The 20,692-nt window shown below is 42.6% G+C and overlaps 1 protein-coding gene across 3 annotated transcripts in view; it reads left to right on the plus strand.

Moving 5' to 3' along the window:
• Window positions 1-20,692, plus strand: part of kiaa0825 (KIAA0825 ortholog) — a 127,619-nt gene that overhangs the window by 18,980 nt on the left and 87,947 nt on the right. For all 3 annotated transcript variants that reach the window (XR_003692593.1, XM_028578533.1, XM_028578534.1), the window contains exons 7-14: window positions 5,241-5,408; window positions 6,958-7,040; window positions 7,180-7,437; window positions 13,093-13,370; window positions 14,786-14,936; window positions 17,007-17,197; window positions 19,045-19,251; window positions 19,595-19,705. Coding sequence is in view for 2 of the 3 variants with exons in the window: in XM_028578533.1 (XP_028434334.1) it covers window positions 5,241-5,408; window positions 6,958-7,040; window positions 7,180-7,437; window positions 13,093-13,370; window positions 14,786-14,936; window positions 17,007-17,197; window positions 19,045-19,251; window positions 19,595-19,705 (1,447 nt within the window). In the remaining variant the exon portion in view is untranslated. The remainder of the gene's footprint in view (window positions 1-5,240; window positions 5,409-6,957; window positions 7,041-7,179; window positions 7,438-13,092; window positions 13,371-14,785; window positions 14,937-17,006; window positions 17,198-19,044; window positions 19,252-19,594; window positions 19,706-20,692) is intronic.

Here is a 20,692-nt window from a genome sequence, read left to right on the forward strand (position 1 = left end):
AAGCCACAGAAATCTTAACCCCTATCTCAGTGCCACTGCAATATTCACCACAAAGAAAGACAGAAACAAAAACAGACACAGAGGAGGACAGAAAAACAAACATAAAGCAGAGGAAAATTAGCCAGTCTCTGTCACCACCATCACCACTACACATCCTTTTTTGTTAATTGAGATATCAAATATTGCTACTTTCCCCTTCCGTGACGGGCAGGTGGCCCCTGCTGTGGCCTGGTTGGACAGCACCCAGGGAAAGGGCCACAAGAGACCAGGGCTTGTGTGGTTTGTGTGCACGTATGTGTGTGTACATGTGTCAGAGTGTGTATTGGGGAATCGCAGCAGGAGGCTTCCCATAATAATGCTGTCTGAGTGAGCAGTGGGCCGCAACTGACGAAGAGGACCCCAGCTGTCACAGGGCCTAGCGGGCGGTCCACAGTGGCTCATAGCCTCCTCAGATACACACACATAAATACACAGACGTACCCCAAGGCACACAACCCTGCTTGACACCCAATGAACACACAAGAAGGCATGGATACACAGAGAACACGTGCACGACAAAAAGTGATCAACAGCCATAGAATTACACCCCATGCCCCATGTTAAGAATGAAGAGGTCCACAAATACACATGCACACATAGACAAGATTGGGATAGACCAGCCCATTTTGATATTTAAGTCCTTGAGCATGTTGGTTAACATCTGTATCAATGAGGATACCAGACAGCATACTAAGACAAGCACACAGTGTGCAGGAGAAACTTTCAGGAAGAGTTGTGATGAGTCAGTCGGCGCTCTGTTTTCACTGTTTTGCCCGTAGTACTACTTCTTTAACAGTTTTACTTTTAATACTTTTAAAGCATGTTGTGTGTGTGTGATTTGTTAAGTATAGACTGTTAAGTTCGGGACTGTTTTAAATTGGTTTCTATTTATAAGAAATCATTTTTGTAGACCACTATGCCCTGTGGAGTTCCACGAGAGTCAATACTTGGTGTCCTTCTATTCAGTATCTATATGCTTTTGTTTAAAAAGGAAGCGCACAAATTTTACACATCAAAGTCTGTTTACAGGTGTACTTGAGTACTACTGCATATGTAAAATAAGTTGTAACGCCTTATGTGGCTCCAGGGGGAGCGGTGCAAAGTCTGATAATTAGCCTCACGTGATTTAACTTGAGGTAATGTCCGTTGGGTCTAAACAGTTTAAAGTTTAAAAATCTGTGTGTGGAATTAGAAAAAAATGGGCTTACCCGACTTCTGAATCCTGCTCCTTGTCTTTGCTTGAGGCTAGTGGCTTGAGGCTACATTAGCTGATATTAGCACATACCCAAATCAGCCACAGGCAAAGTGCCTGCCTGCTGTGTTGCATTATGGGCAATGTGGGCACTATGTTATGACAAGGACGTCTGCTTTGATTTTAGGTGTTATTGTAAAATTAGATTTAAAGTTTAGTAGTCATGTTGCATCAGTTACAACATCATGTCTTGTATCATCTGAAAAATAGATGTCAGAGGATTCATGATGAATGAAGAAATTTATTTCATGCTTGAATATCTAAAGCTGTTCCATGTTTTTATTTCCAGCTGGTTAGATTATTATATTGTATCTTTTCAAGCCTAAGCATAGAAACAACTACAACTTCTGCCAACAGCCTCTAGGATGTCAACAAAAACAGAGATATGAACAAATTACTATGCACTTTTTTATCTGTATAATTTTGTTTTATGAATTGTATGCAATATGAAAAGCAGGTTGAATTTCAATTGTTTAATCCATGTGCCTAAATTGCCTTGCCTTCTAAAATTGCCCTTCTTTATCTCTCTGTATCTAATGAAACCAAATGCTTACATCACCTGTAGATGCTCTTGTACAACACACACACACACACACACACACACACACACACACACACACACACACACACACACACACACACACACACACACACACACAGCACAAAAGTAGAAAGCTCGTCTTCACATATTGTGATTGCATGATAAGAGACTAGAGGCCAGTCGGGTAGTGTGGTAAGAGAGAGGCAGAACACCCCTCTGATCGGTCTGATTTACACTACAGAAAGACAGAATAAGAGAAAGAGAGGGAAATGAGGGGCAGAGGATGAGAGAGGGAGAGATGCTGTGCTGGAGAGAAATTAAATCAGTGGCTAAATTATTGCATGATTGCCGATTCCCCAAAGACTTGGGCATCATTTGGTAGAAAGTGTCTAATAATTGGTTTTCGGCCATGTCAGACACATGCAATTCCCCCTACTAATGGCTCTGTTTGGAAGAACTGGGCCTCCTGGGTCGGAGAGGGACAGAAAATAGCCAGACGGCAAAAAGCACCCTAGGTCCTTCTCCTTTTTTTCCCCTCTCGGATAAATGAGGGAACAAGAGAGAAAGACAGAGACACAGAGAAGAGGAGAGATGGCAAGAAGGAGAGAGTGTGTATGTGAGTGAGGAGGAAATGAAGTGGCAATAAGTGCAGCCAAAGGGGAAATGCTCTTCACCGTGAGTTTAATACATCAGACTGGGGATTTGGCAGCCCGCCACACAGCAATTGTTTACCTTTTTGCTCACTGGCTGCATCTGTTCTGTTTTGTAAACGGCACTAAACTATTCGCCCGTAAACACCGGAATCAATAACAACTGCTAAGGGAATTCCCTTATCCCGCCTCTCCCTCTCTTTCCCTCCCTCTCTTCCCCATGTTTTCATCCCTAACCACCACCCCCTTCCCTTCCACCCCCCATCTCCTCCTCTCTTCCCTCTCTCTCTGTTCGCTGCCAGTCAGGAGCAGTGTGTGTGTGTAGAGAGAGAGAGAGAGAGAGAGAGAGATAGATATCTGTGGAGCTGCTGGTGGAACCCACAGGAGAGACCGACAAGAAGAAGACTGATGGCTCGCCAAAAATACCTGCTCTGTTTGTTTTTTCCTTTTGTGTTACATTGTTGTCATTGTTGAAAGCTACAAACTGAGACTGGCCACTGTAGACTTGCAGAGTTGGGTATTTTCAGAAATTTTTCTTACAATGTTCCTGCGCCATATAAAAACATAAAGCCCCCGTCCACACACACTGTTGTGTTGAATGACATGTTGCTTGACATATGCTTGTTTTCTTTGAGGGCTTCTGATAAGATGCGTACCGCTTTTTATGGTTATCACAGTAACCATTGATTTTCTTTTTGTTTATAAGAACACCCTCACACTATAATGTCATATGGGGGAGTTCTTATATAAACATATCATTTTTTGCCCTGCCTTCAGCACCAGTCCTCCCTTATTGATTCTCAGTAAATTGACCTTTGGTTGAACTCTTCTGCCTGCTAGTGCCCTTCCTCATTCTAGTCTACGAGACATGCCATGCACTACGCTATATGACACACCTGGGTGCTTTTAAGCACACCCTCTCCATCAACCGGCTATGAGAGCCTCCATTTGGCCTCACTGTTGTGACAAAGGTATAATGAGGTTTAGATGGCTGTGCACTACACTGCTATGGCTATAGGGCTATTTGGCTAGGGAGACAACTATAAATACCTATATAGCCTGGGTGGCAGAGCTCAATGAGAGGCTGAGCAGAGCATTGCTAAACATCAAGGTCATGTGCGTCTACTTAGTGAGCAAGTGCAACAGTCATAGGGTCACAGGTTGAGGGAATGAATGGTTAAGGAGAGAGACAGAGACAATGCTCTGGAAAAGGTGATGCTCCAGATAAAGTGGTAGTTAATGGGTGCTATGCTCAGATGAATGCCCAATAGAAAGTGGGATTGTGTGTGTGTGTGGGGGGGGTCGTGATAGCTTTTAGAATCTACAGCTCTCTCTCTAATGTGTCCCTGTCTCATCCGTTTTAGATTGTTTACTCGTGAGTTGTTGACAGTTTTAGTTTGCCCCCGCGTTGAGGCACGGAAAGCTATGTTGACTTGCTGGTGACTTCAGAAACCGACATGATTGTTGGTGCGTGCGTGAATGTGCAAGCTGGAGAACGAGGCTGGCACGTGGGTGTCAGCCAGGTCACGCATGTACACATGCTGTAGCACAGAGTCCCACTGGACCCCATTACAGAGGAGCTGCAGACCCATGCAGCTTAATCACGCACGCACATACACACACATGCATACGCACATACTGTAGTCAAACACACACCAAATAATTACACAGCTATTCACATGTGATGTCATACACGCATGCACACACACTTGCACATAAATGCATGTATACACTTACTTGACTTGCAAACACAAACAAACTTGAGGTCAGAATATATTCCATGGTGACCACAGAGTTTGGTAGCAGTGTGGCAATTATCCTACAAGACTGACATGTGCAAATGTGTGTGAAAGTGTCTCCTACAAATCAAGTTATTCATAATGACTTGCATTACATGCACATAAACACACACCGGCAAACACACCAACACTCATCGACTCACTCATAAACACTCATGTAAACATATACACACATGCCTACACACAGAGAGAGTCAAACCTCATGCATGATTAAACCATGCATCCTTGGGGACAGTGTGTTGTCATATTGTCAGATTTTGTTTAACAATATAGCAAAATTACATTAGGATCCACAGCAATAATGTTACAATTATTGGAAAAGGGCCCCCCTCTTCTTTCTTTACTTCCCAACGCTCAATCATCTCCGTGCTTTCAGAGTCAAGGCTAATACTGAGCTCATCCATTCCCAAATGCCTTTGCAGTGGAGGAGCTCATTTAAGCGGACACACAAAAGTATTTGTGCATGTGTCTGAGAGTATGGCAACGCATCTCCCAGCCGCCCATTCTCCAGCTTAATGCGGAACATCCCCCGGGTGATGGCTTTGGCAGCCTCCAAAATGGGAAATCCATATTTGCAGAGGGGGTCATCAGCGGGTTAGGGGGAGAAAAGTTTTGTGCCGAGAGAGGAGGATGTGCATGTGTGACTTCTCGGGGAGCAAAGTTTTGCATATTTTTTCACTGTCTCTTTGTTTATGCGGTGTATTGGGAAAACATGAATGGGTCGATATTTATAAGAGGTGCTGTGCAAGGCAAGACTTGAGGGGGGGGAGGAGTGTTTTGTGATGAGTGCACGTAGGTTGGGTTGAAAACCTATTTTCATGAAATTGTTTATTCCTTTGCTGAACTGTAAACGGTACTGCAGCTCTCAATCCTCTATCTCTCCTTCAGTCATACATTCACAAGCATATGCACGGTTTATTTTTCCTCTTTTACATTCTTTTTTTTTCTTCCTTCTACAGCGCCAATGGAGCTTCCCATGAAAAACAGGAGCTTCAGTTTAACTTCCCACCAGTTGAGGGCGTTAACCCAGCTGGCCTGCACCCTGCTGGGGTTTGAGAGGATTGTGAAGGAGCTGGTCACCAATATGACCTTTATTGATTGTACAGGGGAGACTCCCTGTGTAAAAGGTACACCTCTTCTCTTCTACAAGTCTTAGTACATTGAGATGCAGTTTACATTGTACAGTCTAAAAATATTACACATGCCAGATACATGGCTGATTTAATATTATTTAAATCAAATATCCTTCAAATTCACAATGTTAAGGCCACAGAATATTCAAATATAATTAGTGTTTTTGCCTGACAGTGAGGATAAGCTTCTGAAGCAGTATTTGGACCATCAAGAAGGGAGTTAGATTTTGCTGAAAATGATCAAACAGACAATAAATAAGTGTTGTTCAGCCAGGTAGTAGCAAGTGTTAAAATGCATTAATTATCCAAATAATTAAACAATTGGAGTCCTTCTGTGAGTGTGGTGGGGTTACAGAGGGAGGACTTGTACCCATGACCTCAGTATTTCTAAAACTCTGGCTACAGCCCTGCATTTGTTCCTCTCCTCCAGGCTTTAGCAGTCCACTTACACACACACACACACACACACACACACACACACACACACACACACACACACACACACACACACACACACACACACACACACACACACACACACACACACACACACACACACTCTGTTAAGTGTTCTAGCGGGAAATCTGAGTTGTGTCTAAAGAAATGTTATTTTAGTAGGGAATTATCTTGGGTGTTATATAAGCCTTTCGTATCCTTCTCCTCTCTCCCCTTTGAACTTCCGCTTTAGAGATGTTAAATGAAAGCTTTTGGTGCATAGAGTAATTTCCATAAAGGTTACATTTACAAAAACAAGACTTGCAGAAAGGCTCAATTTACAGAGAGGTAAACAGCCTTTAAAGGGCAGTTATCCAAATCATTAATTCCAAGCAATCAAACGGCTTAATTACCAGAAATTCATCAGATGGGCTTAAAGGTCAAAAAGTGATGCGCCTGCTGCTTCCTCCTTCTTCCATTCCATGCGGTCTTGTTCGGCTAAATTGCCTCGCCTGGGGTCTCACTCTTTGCCTTCTGATTAGGAAATTGTAGCCTTCGTGTTCACGCTTTTTAATTGCAACCCAACCCAACATCCTGTACACTTGTCTTCACATCTCACCCCCCTACATTCCCCCGTCTCACCACACAACTACGAAATCTCCCCTCATGGAATTACCCCATATGTGGTTGATGGTATCTGGGTTCAAATCAAATCTAAGCCCCAAATTTAGTCTCGTAAAGGCGTCGCCATAAGCATTTACTGCCTTTTTCTGCTCCCTCTGTGGCATGTACAGTTATACTCTGGTCACTGTCTCATTTTGGCTAGCGGGGGGAAGATGGGAGCAGTGTGACCCATATCTGGCTCTGAGTTATATTCAGTTGCTTTTATGTTACTGCACTTGGCATTCAGTCAGGCCTTTAACACATAATATGATACAGTATATTATGTGTTATATGAAAATATTCATGCTAAATAATGCATAGATTTGAAAGATGCTACAGACTACCACCACATTGTTTTTTGTATTTTTATCTCATGAGTTTCTGTATCATTGTTGGTCCCTGTTGAAATTGCACTGACATGATTTGATTATTTCTGTTAATTTAGGCATCTTGAAAAAGAATAGAGAGGATTCAGAGATGACAACAAATTGCAAGAAATCCACAGCAGAAACACTCCACACACCAGAGGTGAGACTATTCTCTGTGTTGATTTGTAAGACCTTATTCTATTATTCAAAGACATTCAGGCTTATTATCATTTTTGCAACAGGTAAAATATTCTGCATTCAGACATAAATTGGCTGTTGGCTCACCTCCTATTTTGCAGGTGCAGGTTTTGGAGTTTGATTGGAGGTCGGCATTTAGGGGGCTGGTCCCACACATGGCGCATTGTGTTAAAGTTGTGCTGGATGAAGTTTGTGCCAAGAGTCTACAGCAGGAAGAGGCCTTACATTCTTCCGGACACACTTCCGTCACCCTGAGCCGCGTTCTTGGACACGCCGCCGTCACTGCCAACAACACTCATCTCAGAGAAGATTTCTTCTACACGTACTCGGAGAGAGAGACTCCCAAAATGATAGCCAAGGTACTCCTGGATTCAGGGTAGGATAGACTGACAAGTGGTTTCAACCTCTGACGATGAAGGTGTATCAGTTATATACCTGCTACTAGTTAATAACATGAATGCAACTGATTCAGGGCATTCCATTAGCACTCTCAGGTATTTAGTTATTCATTGCTTCTAATCAGTGGGGTCTTCCCTCTTTTATATATGATTTCTCATAATGCCTGTAATTTGTATGCCAACAAATGTGATTGGGCTACAAAATCTGGTAACAGTCTCTTAAAATGTGCTCCACAAAAGAAAGCCACACATTTCTTGTAAGCAAGAGTTTGCAGTCTCAGTTGTCCACACCCTCTTTGGATCACAATTTCTTTGTCTGAATGTTATGCAGTTTTAGTAAGTCAACAGTAAATAAGAACTTTGAAGCATTATCAATTAATAATCAGATTTTGACCAGTAATGAAAGGGTTACTTGACTTTATCTGTTTAAATTGGTTAATTATAGGGCTATTCCTTTCATATTCTTTTGTTCATGGTATTTAGCGTAGCTTACTTAATTAAGACGCCTCCTCCACATTATTTTACAGCATTCCATGTCATGCCTCAAACCTTATATTTTTCTCATGTTGTTATCACTAAATGACCTTGTGGCTTTCTGCAATTATTAAACAAATGTTGCTTTAAGCGGTTCTTTTCACAGTGCCCACAGATAGTAGAGAATGCCCAAAGATACCTTCCTAAAGAAAGACACACCACTCTGTAAATGGCCATCAGCACAGCTGGAGGCACACAAAGCCTGTAGGCTGGAGAGCATTTGTAAATGATGAAACATGAAAGTGACAGTAAAGGGTCTTACTAGAGCTGTGAGATAGTCTTTGGAAATCTTCATCAGATGTGTGTCATCTGTGTCGTTAGATACTTTACATGTGACAAAATCCTGTGAAAACTCAGAAAGTGAGGATTCACGTTTTTACATCGCTTCAATGCCCTGCAACAATGCAACAAAAATTGGAGTGCTCTATAGGTCTTAATACAAATATGGTTACCCACATAGATTCTAAAAAAAAGTGTTATGTGTTGGAGAAAATGGTTTATTTTAATAGAACAAAATAATTTCTTATTTGTGTCACAGGCATTTTTTATAGTATTTAATCCAAAAACTTTTACACTATTTAATCCAAAATGTTTTATTTCTGAAAGAATTACTAATACAGTTCAAAGACTTGTATAACAAGCAAAAGTCAAGTCAAAATTTATTCTATTGTTTACCCCTGTTGTCTTGATTTTTTAGTCTCTCCCTGAAGGGAAATTATTATTTCCCCAAGCATTTGTGTCTAAGTGACTAATGTAAACAGAAATCGTAGAAATTGTTCCAGTATTGAATAAGAACGCTCTAACTGGCAGCCGCGAACAGGGCCACAATGTAATCCAGTGATGCAATATCGAGTTGATGTACATCAACTTAAAGTGCTGTTTTTGCCACTGACAGGCTCAGATTGTTATTATAATTGTCTGACTACATTATGGAAAGATACTGATGCCAGTCAACACAGTAACTTTAGCTAATAGCATTAGCTTACCCCGCTTGTCTGCAGCTCTCCACTTTTGGAACAGCATTTTTGTTCGGTATAGGATTTCTTCTCTATGGCTGACAGAAGTCATCCCCGGTCAAAATGATCACTGCAGACCCAGTGGTCTGCCAGACGCAGTGTATGCACCGGAATGTTAGGATCCATTTTTAGCTGTATGCTAGCACAACTAGCCTCAACTTCAGCCTGTCTATATCCAAAGGAGACGTCTGTGAAAGCTGCACAAAGTATAGTTCGACTTTTTGTTAGCACAATGCAAGATTGAAAATCTTTTGGACAACACAAAGCTACGCTTTCTGTATGCCAAAACAACAAACTCTCCCCGGCTTTCCTCTCTCCCCACTCGCATTCCACACCACTGTCTTTCAGCAAGTCATCCCACAAGATTTCAAAACGAGAGTTCATCATCTTTCCACAGTGTAGTCAGACACTTATAATAACAATCTGACCCTGTCCGTGGTGAAACCAAGCACTTTTAGTCGACGTACATTAATGGTGAGCATTTTCCCTATAGCGTTACATTGCAGACCGGTTTGCGGCTACCAGTTCCAGCATTATCTCTCAATACTGAACACATGACATGATAACACACTGTTTTTCTCCTGCACATAATTTATCACATTATAACACACACCACACACACACACACACACACACACACACACACACACACACACACACACACACACACACACACACACAGGTATAATACATTTGTAAAGGACCCCAACTTGTCACTCCTCACCCTGTGAATGAGCATGTTTTGCCATACACACCAGTGTTCCTGTCCTGTTCATCCTCCTTTACTACTACCTGGCTGAACAATGCAGGTCTGCACACATCACCCAGGGAGATTAATGTGTTTTGTAGCGGAAAGCCCCCTCTACAATAGAGAGCCCAAATGATTTGGGCCTGACACAGTTGACACCCTGGATCAGAAAGGGCCTTGGAAAGAGTCATCCGTATTACTTTAGGGCAGTACTCTAAGGACAAAAGAGAGACAGGAGGAAACCAAGAAGCAGTATGGGTGATATTATGAGTGCATAGATGGTGTGTAGAGAAAGGTGTTGAATAGGGGAAAGTATGGGGTATACAGATGATAGAGGGATGTATCACAAAGGCAAATAGGCTAAGGTAGAGAGCTGGATAACAAAAGAGATAGTTTGAGAGAAGAGATGAGAAGAGAGGGCCTGGGAAATGGCAGAGAGAGGTGAAGTAGACACCAGAGATTGATTTTTCTCAGGAGGAAGACCACTGTCTGATGTGAGACCAGGCTTACTGTCTAACTCTACAAAGGTTCTCCAATGTTGCGGACTGGACTGCCAAATACTTCAATTTAAAATGACACTGTGCTGTTTTTCTTATTTGTACCATTGCTGAACAACCTTTCTTCTTAAAAGTCTCTGAAACTTTCTCCAACTCACTTTCCTCCACCTTCCTCTAGCTCTTCTGCTACCCACTACTCTCTTCCACACTGCACACTGTACAGACTCTTGTCATTACTACCTCTTTCCCTCCTCCTCTGCCCCCTCCCCCTCTCCTCTAGCCCTTTTACTTGACAGTAATTGTGGCTCTCATTGCTAACGAGTGTCAGAATTTGTCTGTGCTCAGGACCTGTACAACATATTTATGTGTAGGTCAACGCTTCAAAGATGAGAGCCTTTCAGCCCAAAGGTTATACATGCATGCATTTGCATTCAATAACACCGAACAAGACAGACGTCCAGGACGAGACCGTTAGATATTATATATATATTTTATATAGTCCTCTTTTGACATATTCCCTAGTGTTTGAGCAGGGAGCAAATTACTATACAAGACATAAGCGTGAAATATGGCCAGTTCAAAGGCATTATGATGGATCAATATTTCCCACATTTATATTCATATGTTCATAGCGCAATCCTCGCTTATTTTTTTCATGTGAACCCACCTCACTGTCTGTATTACCATACATATGCAGGCTGCGATGATACCGTTCATCCATCAGAGTACTTTAGATAGTGCACTTTCTTTTTTATTGGCCGTCAGTTGTGCGTTGAATGCCAAATACTCTGTTCAACAGCTGGAACTCGCCCTCTTTTCAGAACCTGGGATTGAACTTTCCTCGTTTGGGTGGGCCCTTCTAAACTAGATGCTACCTCTCTATTATAGCAACAGAAGTGCCTTTTCTGTATTCAGACTTCTCTGAAGCCCTCACCTGCATGTTCCGTTTTCCACTCGTCTGTCTACTCCAAATTCTGCACACATAAACAGGCCTCCCTAGCACTTAAAAAACTTTATACAATCTCTTTCACCTTGCTGCAATGGTCCTGGTGGGATTCTGGGCTTTGATCTGAGCTAGTTAAGGTTTCAGTCTGACTTCAGTGTGGGTGCATGTGTGTGGTTATTTTTGTATGAGTGTGCATGTAAGGATGACGGTCTGCTCAGTGTGTGTGTGTGTGTGTGTGTGTGTGTGTGTGTGTGTGTGTGTGTGTGTGTGTGTGTGCTTGTGTTCGTGCTAACCCCGTATGTGTATGAAATGCTTCTCCAGGGCCTCTCCATCACCATGGGGATGTATGTTGTGTTGTGTCTGTCTCTGCTTTCTCCCAGTCAGATATTGACTTAATTGTCCAAACGGCCATTGTTCCCAGGCCTTTTAACACCACTGGAAGCTTTTAAGGAGAACATTGTGTAAAGAGATTGTGAGATTGTCAATTGTGTACACACACTGGAGCCCATATCTGACAGAATGTCGAACTTTACAGTCAGCTATTAAGTCAAGTAATAGAGTGTGTGACTCTAGAAGCAAGTAACACATGCTGTGATTGATTGATTGATTGACTAAACTGGCATAGAGTTTTCTGAGTTATGGTGATTTTTTTTTTTCCCTCAGTGTGACCTGGCTTGGTAGCTCCAGGGAATATAGTGACATATGCTTTCTTTTAAGGCTTTTTAAGAATCTGCTCACATGTATAGGGGGATACCTTTGGAGGTGAACTCGCACACATGTGTGACTCCACGGCACTTGCCTGATCATCTTTCACTGTTCTCAATGTGATGCCAATAGGAAGCACATAAGGTTGTAGAGGCAGGTTGTCAAGGTGTGCATGGGTGCATCTTGTTCTCTGCAGTAATAGGTACAGCACATGGTGCTTTTTTGAAGAATACATATTGAATTATTACACTACAGTATATGCATGCTGTGGGTTTATTTTGTGCATGAGTTGGCAACCGGCACCACAGCATCCCAACACACAGACACACGCAAACACACACACTAGAAGAAGAATGAAGTATCAGTATAGCATTATATCAACCATGCTGATTGAGACAATGCTATATTTAAATTAAAAACACATTAAAGATTTAAAAATAGAAACAAGCAAAATCCCACTGCTGCTTATCTGTGTCCCAGTAAGCACACACACTATTTTAAAGTGCCTTGATCGGCCGGTCTCCCAGCCCCTGGAGAGGTAAAGGTGTAGGCAGCCCGGTCCCTATAGGCCTTTCTCCAGGACAAATGTAGATAAATGGGATAAGTCTTGCTTGTTGCTCTGGCAGTTTATAGAATAAGCTGTAGGTCTTTGTATCGCTGAAGCAGCTCTCTTTCCCTTCCTCTCTCTCACTCTCACCTTTGCCTGACCTTTTCTTTTTCTTTCCTCTCAGCATGTCTGACTCCCCACCTCTCCCTATGTGTTGTCACATTTCTATTGGAATGTAGTTAACATGATGCGTGCTGTTGTAAAATTAGACAAGTGCTGATGTGCTCTCAGAAGTGATGGTTTTATTTGACCTGATACCAATTATGAATCTTCAGCAGCAAGGTTTTTGTGGAGGGCATGCTTTTAGACATCTGTATTCTGCATTGGCACTGATGTTTGCTTTTCAGCTGTAATGGCTTGCACAATGTAAGAGAAAAATGCATGTGTAATACTCGGCTTAGTCTTGAATCCTTGTCATGCGGATGACTCCTCGCAAATGTTCCATTATTTATATCTAATGAGGTCGCTTTCTGATGTTTTTTTCTGTTTTTCCTCTTACTGACAGATTTTCCCTCTGTTATTGAGATCGTGTTGTCTTGTCTTTGCCTGCTCTCTCCCCTCAGTTCTGTGGAGCAATCACGACTGAGCTGGATGCCTTGCTACCCTTGGCAGCAGCCTGCAGAGACAGCTCTCTCCTGGAGGTGCGATCAAGCTTTGTGGAAGCGTGTAGCAGGGCAGTGTTGGCGATGCTGGGCCGTCTGCAGGAGAGGGCCCTGAAGGTACCATCCTCTGCACCCCTGAGGAACCTGCCTGCTCTGCTGGCCACTTGCATTTATGTGAACCAACGACTGGAGCACTATCATGCCAGGCTGAAAGATTCAAATAGTACTGCAGCTAAGGTGTAAGGAAAATGTTTGACATTGTTTTCTCATAACATGGCGTGGGAGTGGAATAGTGTATTGAGTATGCATTGATGTGTGTGTGTTTTACTATGTGTTTTTGTGTAAATCCATCCATCCAATCATCCATCCAATCATCCATCCATCCATTTACTCTAGCACCTATCGGATAAAAGACATACATTGTTATTGGTTATTGATTGAATCTTTTTATCTCAATGAATAACTTGAAAAGCAATTTAGGAGTCCCTAACTCTGCCTTGCCAGAGTAACAACAACAGTTGAACCGTGGGGAACGTGTATGTCGACGTGACTAATGCTGACTGGCTGCACTAATCAACAGAAACATGGAGATGGGTTACGTTGGAAAAGTAGTATTGTACATGTTGCAGTCCTTTGTTTTATAATCCCAGTAAGAATACAAAAAAAAACACAACAAGGCAATGATGTATAAACCCACAGATGGTGACTGTAGAGGGCATCAGGCCATGTCAAAGTGATCAGACATGCCTTGTTTCCAACATTACCCATTGTTCCTCATCATTCACATTACTCAATCATTTCCAAACTGCTGTTCATTTATCAACAATAACCTAATCAGACAGCCAGCTCAACAGATAATTAACTGAATTGCATTACAAACGGTTATACCACAGACTGTATCAGTATCACAACTCACTCCAGCTCCCCTGTATATATTTGCACATCGTCTTTGACTATATTTAGATATTTATTATTAGATATTATTATTGTCAAAAATTAGGAAAGCAATTCCTTCTTCTAAATCTGTAAGCCTTGTAATATAGGCAGAAAACAGAAGAAACATTTCAAAATTGTACATTTAGTAAAAAAAAAAAAAAAAAGAGTAGACATGATTGACAGCAGGTAATGACAGCCATATTGTGTCTACATCTGGTGAGTTTTTATGCCCCGTAATACCCCCTTAACCTTTGCTCTCCACACATCCCCTCTAAAGGCATCCTTGGTGCCCTCAGTGCTCCTGTTGTCCCACCTCTGGCCCTGTACACCCCTCCACCTGCACTTCCACCGTGCCCCCACCGGTCATAAAGCCCTACACCATCCAATCCCCCTGGGTTTAAGCCTCCTGCAGCCCTGTTAAACTTTTGCCTCTCTCTGGAAAGTATCAAGGCAGGCAGATGTAAAGGATATGAAATGTCACGCTGAACTTTCAGAATCAATCATTAGTTCTTTCATCTAATCATCACACCTAATGTTTGTTTGATAGCTCCCTGAATATACAGTAGTCAATTATGCATCTGGATTACAGGATAGGGCCCTATTAGAATCTTGATCCCAGCGGCCCCTTTCTTCTATCTTAATTTACCATACGTATTATGGATTATGGATTTTCTGTAATTACCTTTTTAAAGGTTTGTTTTTTTCCCTCCATGCCTAGACCCCTGACCCTGCTGCCGGTTCAAAAGTACCAAGATACAGTAGAGGCCTTGAGAGACCAGCTGAGCAGCTACTGTGTCCAGGTTTGTTCCACCTGCATTCTTCAAGATGCAGAAAGTCACCACTGGGCTGACCCCAAACCTTTCTACGAGGTAAAGTGTAAAGCTCACACACTCCCTCCCTCCCTCCCCCCCAAGCCACCTTGAAAAACTGTATATGATTAAATATAGTCTTCATAAACTTCTCTGAGTTGATGTTTCTGGCATTTAAGATATATAGTAGGAGCCTATTTGAGAATTACCTATTTATCAAAAGTCGGTAACGTTTAACATCAACAATTTTATCTGCCGTTGATTTCTTGTAAAAAGTGGAAATTGTATTGCCACGCGTCTTAGTTGGCTTTTTCTGTAGATTTCAAGGAACTCTAGAAATTATACTCAGGAGCTTTCTCGCTTCTTCATTCCCACAATACACCTTTACCTCCTACTCTCCCTCTTCTAACCAAGCCTTCTACTCTGAGCTCCCTGAGAACATCTGTGGCTTCCATGCTGCCCCGGGGGCTCCAGGGATTCAGCTGTCTGAAGTCTGCAGTCTACACTGGGACTGTCTGGAAACAGCATAGGGCCTCTGAAACTCCCCTACCTTCATGCCCTTAAACCAATCTAAACCTCCTCTCTCTTTCATACTTTACCCTGCTTTTGCCTCTTTTTCCCTTTGTTCCTCCCTCCTTCCCTGGGTCACTGGTGTCAGACAGACCTGCTGTGCGCAGGTGTGTGCTTTTGTTCAAGCATGCCTGTATGCATCTGTACAGATGAATGCATGTGTGGGTTTGCAGCAGCATCTCAAGATGTACGTTTCATTTGGTGTGTATGTGTGTATCTATGGTTTCATTTCTGTTGTGTATATGTGCAGTTGTATGCACAAGGTTTCCATCTCCTGGATCCCCAGCCCTGTGTCTTGGCTCTGCTCACTGCTCAGTGCAGCTCCAGAGAGACCCTTCTTTTCTTCCATCTTGTTATTTTACATTGGTATTGACACATGAATAGTTGTTGGCAGAGAGCTATTTAATATGCTATAATAGCAGCACATGAGGTCAGTTAAGGCGATCAAAGGAAGTTTTGAGCATGACCTTTGCTACTTTCCATGTCAGGGTTTTGCCTTCAGAGGCAAATGCAAAATTTTGTTGGAGAAAAAAAAAAAGCCTTTATGATTTTCCAATTTTATTCCATCCCCAGTTCCCCATCCAAAATTCGGTTCTCACTGCTGCCAGGCCATCATCTCTAATAGGAATTTGTTCATAGTTGACCTGGCTGGTCAAATAAAGTTTAACTTGAGTGAGCGGTTTAAACAGTCCAACCACACATGTAGTTATGGCTGCTCTTGGTTTGGATCCAACGTCTGCGTTTGCTCTGCTAAGTCCACAGGCGGAGGATGGCGGCCTAATCCCGGACGTAGAACTCGGTCACGCTCCCCATCAACCACCGATCCCTAAATGACTAGCTCCAGGGAGGAGAGAAAGGGAGAGGAAGGAGAGAAGTAAAATATGAGATAGATGAGGTGAAGTGGGAAGAAAATGAGAAGGGACTGTAGGAGGATGTGTCACTATCTCCGCCACACGCGCACCATCCACCGGAGCAGTTTATTGTTGGAGGTTAAACATGAGGAGTTTGGGCGAATAGAGGAAGAAGAGAGATATTTGATGAGCTAATTCTTCTATATCTTTTCCCACAAAGCTGCAGGATGCCAGGATAATCATCTGTTTTCCTCCATCTGTCCTCCCCCCTCTATGTTTGTCTTTCTTCTCACTCTCACTTGTCTTTGCTCACTTTATTCAGAGAAGTTCTCCATGTCTCCCCTTCGCTCTCTCTCTCTCTGTACGTGTGAGCGTGTATGTGCGTGCAAGAGTGTGCCTGTTGTGATGTGTTCTCCTGTTCAGGACTTTAAAGACGTCTAAAATCCCGGTGGGGGAAGAAACCCAGGTGCAGAGTGCAGGTGGCGTGACCACTGAGACATCCTGGTGTTGACAGACCTGCCTCTGTCTCTCTCTCTCTTTCTTCTCCTTCATGTTTTCTCTCTCACTCCCTCTATTTTTATCTCCTTCACCTCTTGGTTTTTCCCTGTTTTTGCTTTGCCGTCAATATCCATCTCACAATATATCTTCATCATCTGCAACCCCCCCCTTTCTCTCCTCCCTCCCTTCCATCCACCACTTTCTTCCAAAGGGTGAGCGCTGTTCCTTCTCGGTGCAGATGTGGTTCTACTTCCTGTGTGGGCTGCGTAGCGACCTGTGGGCCTACCTTCCGGCAGAGATGGCGAAGGAGGTGCTGGGCCATGTGCTGTATGAGACTTTACAGCTGCTGGTGCAAAGATATGCCAGGGCTCGTCCTTCGTACAAGAGACACCTGCAAATCAGGTACTGGCCTCAATTATGATCACTTGAGAAATCTTGTCACTTACTAAAATAACAACATACCAAATCTAGTCCTACACTGCAATTTGAGTTTTTGCCCATTGTTTAAACACTTAGACATAATTGAAGTATAGATATGACAGTATATGCCATGAGATGATAAAAAATGTTCATCCATCAGATTTTTCTGTACTTTTTCTACTGAAGAAAATCTGTGGTTGTATTTTGATGTTGTGAGCAGTATTGCAAATCAGTGAGAAGAACTGCTTAATGACAACAACTGGACTGTGCATTAATATAATGAAGTACCTTGCTTTGTAGGTATTTAACTGACCGGCTAGCCAAAACAGGAGTTCCTGTCTGGTTATATTCTCAATAAATGTTTTTTTTTTAATTTGAATTTCTGAAAAATTTATCAATTTCACAATATAAAATGACATACAGTAGCAGATTGTATCCTCACTGCAGAGCAAACATACTATAATGGGATGATAATTGAGGAAACAACCTTACCACAAGGTCTGTTAGCTTTAGCTTTAAGGAGTTTTCGTTCATGTTGGCTCAGCAGCTGAGGTTCAAAGTTTATTCTTGACCTTGGAAAGAGTAGTTGAGAAAACAATCTCAACCTCAGCTTTTAGGCCAACCCGGACAAGAGGTGCCTAAAGTGTCCAGAAAAAAATGGAAATTGGAACAACTACAATTCCAAGTGTGCAAACTTCCTTTGAGCTTTAGAACAGCTATTAAATGGACCTTGGAGATTGTTTTCTGCAGTTTGCGATCTCAAGAATGAACGTTGAACCCCAGGAATGATATGTTTTCTATCACAATTGATTCTTTTTCTCTTCAGTGATTTGTGGTTGTCAATGACTATAGATTGTGTGTCCCTCTGCTTTATGTTTTAACTCTCTCATTCTCTCATAACCTTTCTCACATGTGTACTTGTACAGCCCACCTGATACTTTGGTATTTACTCTATGATGAATATAGACTTGGCTATACATTATGTTATCCTAAATTACATCAGAACTCATTGAAAAGCCCTGAATGGTTTCATCTCTCTCACTGTTGGCCTAGTTTGCCTCAGCTCCTGTGGGTCTAATGGTGGAGGTGGTCTGACGTAGTGTTAATACGTCATAGGCACACTCTCGGCACAGGCTCAGGGGGTCATCTTCTCCATCCTCTTTCTCCTCCTAATAGCTGAATGATGACAATGAGCAGGCTAAACTGTGACACACGGCAAAAGGTTGAAAGAGTGCATTTTATGTGTAGCACCACAGGATGTCAACACAAAGCCTGGTTTATGTTGCCTGGAGATGCATGTGTTGCTGGAGGGACAGTTGTAAAGTGTAAGGCTAGCCTAAACAGATGGCTTTTCAAAGCATCTCTAAGTTTCCTATGTGTATATAGCACTCACATGTGTACTCTTATGCTACCTCACCTCTCTTGTATCAGTCCATTTCTGTGTGTGTCTAATAACAATTTAGGCCATGGGAAGAGCAAGCATGAGGAAATGGGAGATGATGAGCAGCTCTCCCCAACCAATTGAGGAAACAGATTTAGGAGCGAATAAATGTAAAAGCAATGACTTTTAATGTGAAATCCAAAGCCCTTAGTACACTTAACTTTCCAGCAGTAAAACCACCAGGAGGTTCTGATATCTGACTGGCTGTGCAATGAGGCTGTTATGTCATGATGTAATGGGGGATGTCAGCCTTTGAAAACAGCGATGTTTGCTTTCAGTGCCTTTCTCTTTCTCTCTCTTTATGCATTCTCACATATTCCCTCACATCTCATCCTTTCTCTTTTCATCTATACATTCGCCTTTTCTGTTTCCCTACTCTGTGTCTAAGATGTGATCTTACAGCAGTGTTGCTGTATGTGGAGCAGCTTATTTGGAGTGTGTGTGAAAGTCCCGAGGCCTTGGTGCGCTCCAGTCCTTCTTCAGCTAATGCCATAATAGCGGGCAGACCAGGCTGGCTATACCAAATCCACAGCCTGTGTGAGCAACTCCTGACAGTCCTCGTCATTGTCACAGCACCCCTATCTTTGCTGTATAGGTTCGTACGCACAGTTTGTTTTTGTTATTCAACCTTAAGGTAAAGTGAAATATGACCTAGACAAACAAAAATGTTCTACTTTTCATATGAAACTATTTAATAGCGGTAGTTACTTTCTGTAGCCTGTTATCTTGTGTCCTAATTGGATTTAGCCCCACACTTGACTTGGCATGAGTGGGCTGGCAACTGTAAAAAATAAAATTAAAAAATTCTATGCACACAGGAGGATGTGTTTCGTTTTTATGATATCACTACCTGAAGAAGTATGACCACCAAACATAACATGTTCTTGTTAGTTGAATATGTATTGTATAATTGTGATGTGTGATCTCGATTCCTCCAGGATATTTGCGATTAATCCTGCGAAAGAGTCCACACCACATCAGCCTGACAGCCCTGTTGTCCACTGGCTAAATGCTATCAACCCTGACCTCTTCACAGAGCAGGCCGTACGGTATGTAAAATACACTTAGCATACCATCCATCACCCATCATACAGTAGGTACACATTAGCATGTTCAGTCACAAACTCACATACACACACACTCTGGTATGCTATGCAATCACACACACCTCCACCCACTGTGTGTGTGTGTGTGTGTGTGTGTGTGTGTGTGTGTGTGTGTGTGAGAGAGTTACAGCTGCATACTGTATGTGCAGATACTGTATATAACCAGACTCACCCGCTGCTCAGGGCTTCAAGCTAGAGTTGCTGTGGTAATATAACACAGATGCAAGCTGGGACAGAAAAAAAATAATAAATAAACTACCGTAGCCGCTGACACTGATTTTGTTTATGTTGATGGTTGCTGAGGGCTTTACACATGAGGCGTCAACAGAGTACACTGTGATGTGTGCGTGAATGTGTACATGCATGCATATACGTGTACATGTGTGTCCAGTTACTGTTATGACCTCCAAGGTGCAGTCAATCACCCCCCCCCCACACACACACACACACACCCCCACACCCCCTCACCCTTGACTCCACCCTCCTCCCCTCTCATCTCCCTCACTGCCAGAGGTGATGTCATTGCGTGCTGATGGAGCACAAATCAAACTAACCCCCGCTGTCCCGCTCCTAAGTATTGGAGAGCTGAAATTAGTTTATTTTTATGACCTCTTTATTTCTTTGCTCCCACCTCCTGCCTGCATGCGAGGGCGCCAGGGGGCCTGCCAGTGGCCCCGGGCCAGATCCACAGGTCCTCATCCAGGACCTGTCCTCTGTGGCCAGATCTCTCCCCAGCCCATTAAAATAAAACCCATTGTTATGGTTATTAAATAAAACAATAATAAAATCACAAAGCGCATACATAAATCATCCAGCATTACAAGCTATAAAGAAAGCATCTGAAGTTATGTTTTCTGGTCTTATGTGTGTTTCTGTATTTGCACACATTCATGCCCTGGATTTCTCTTCTTGCCTTTGCTTGTGTGTGTG

This window comes from Perca flavescens, chromosome 5, assembly GCF_004354835.1.
Source record: "Perca flavescens isolate YP-PL-M2 chromosome 5, PFLA_1.0, whole genome shotgun sequence".
NCBI classification, from domain to species: Eukaryota; Metazoa; Chordata; class Actinopteri; order Perciformes; family Percidae; genus Perca; species Perca flavescens.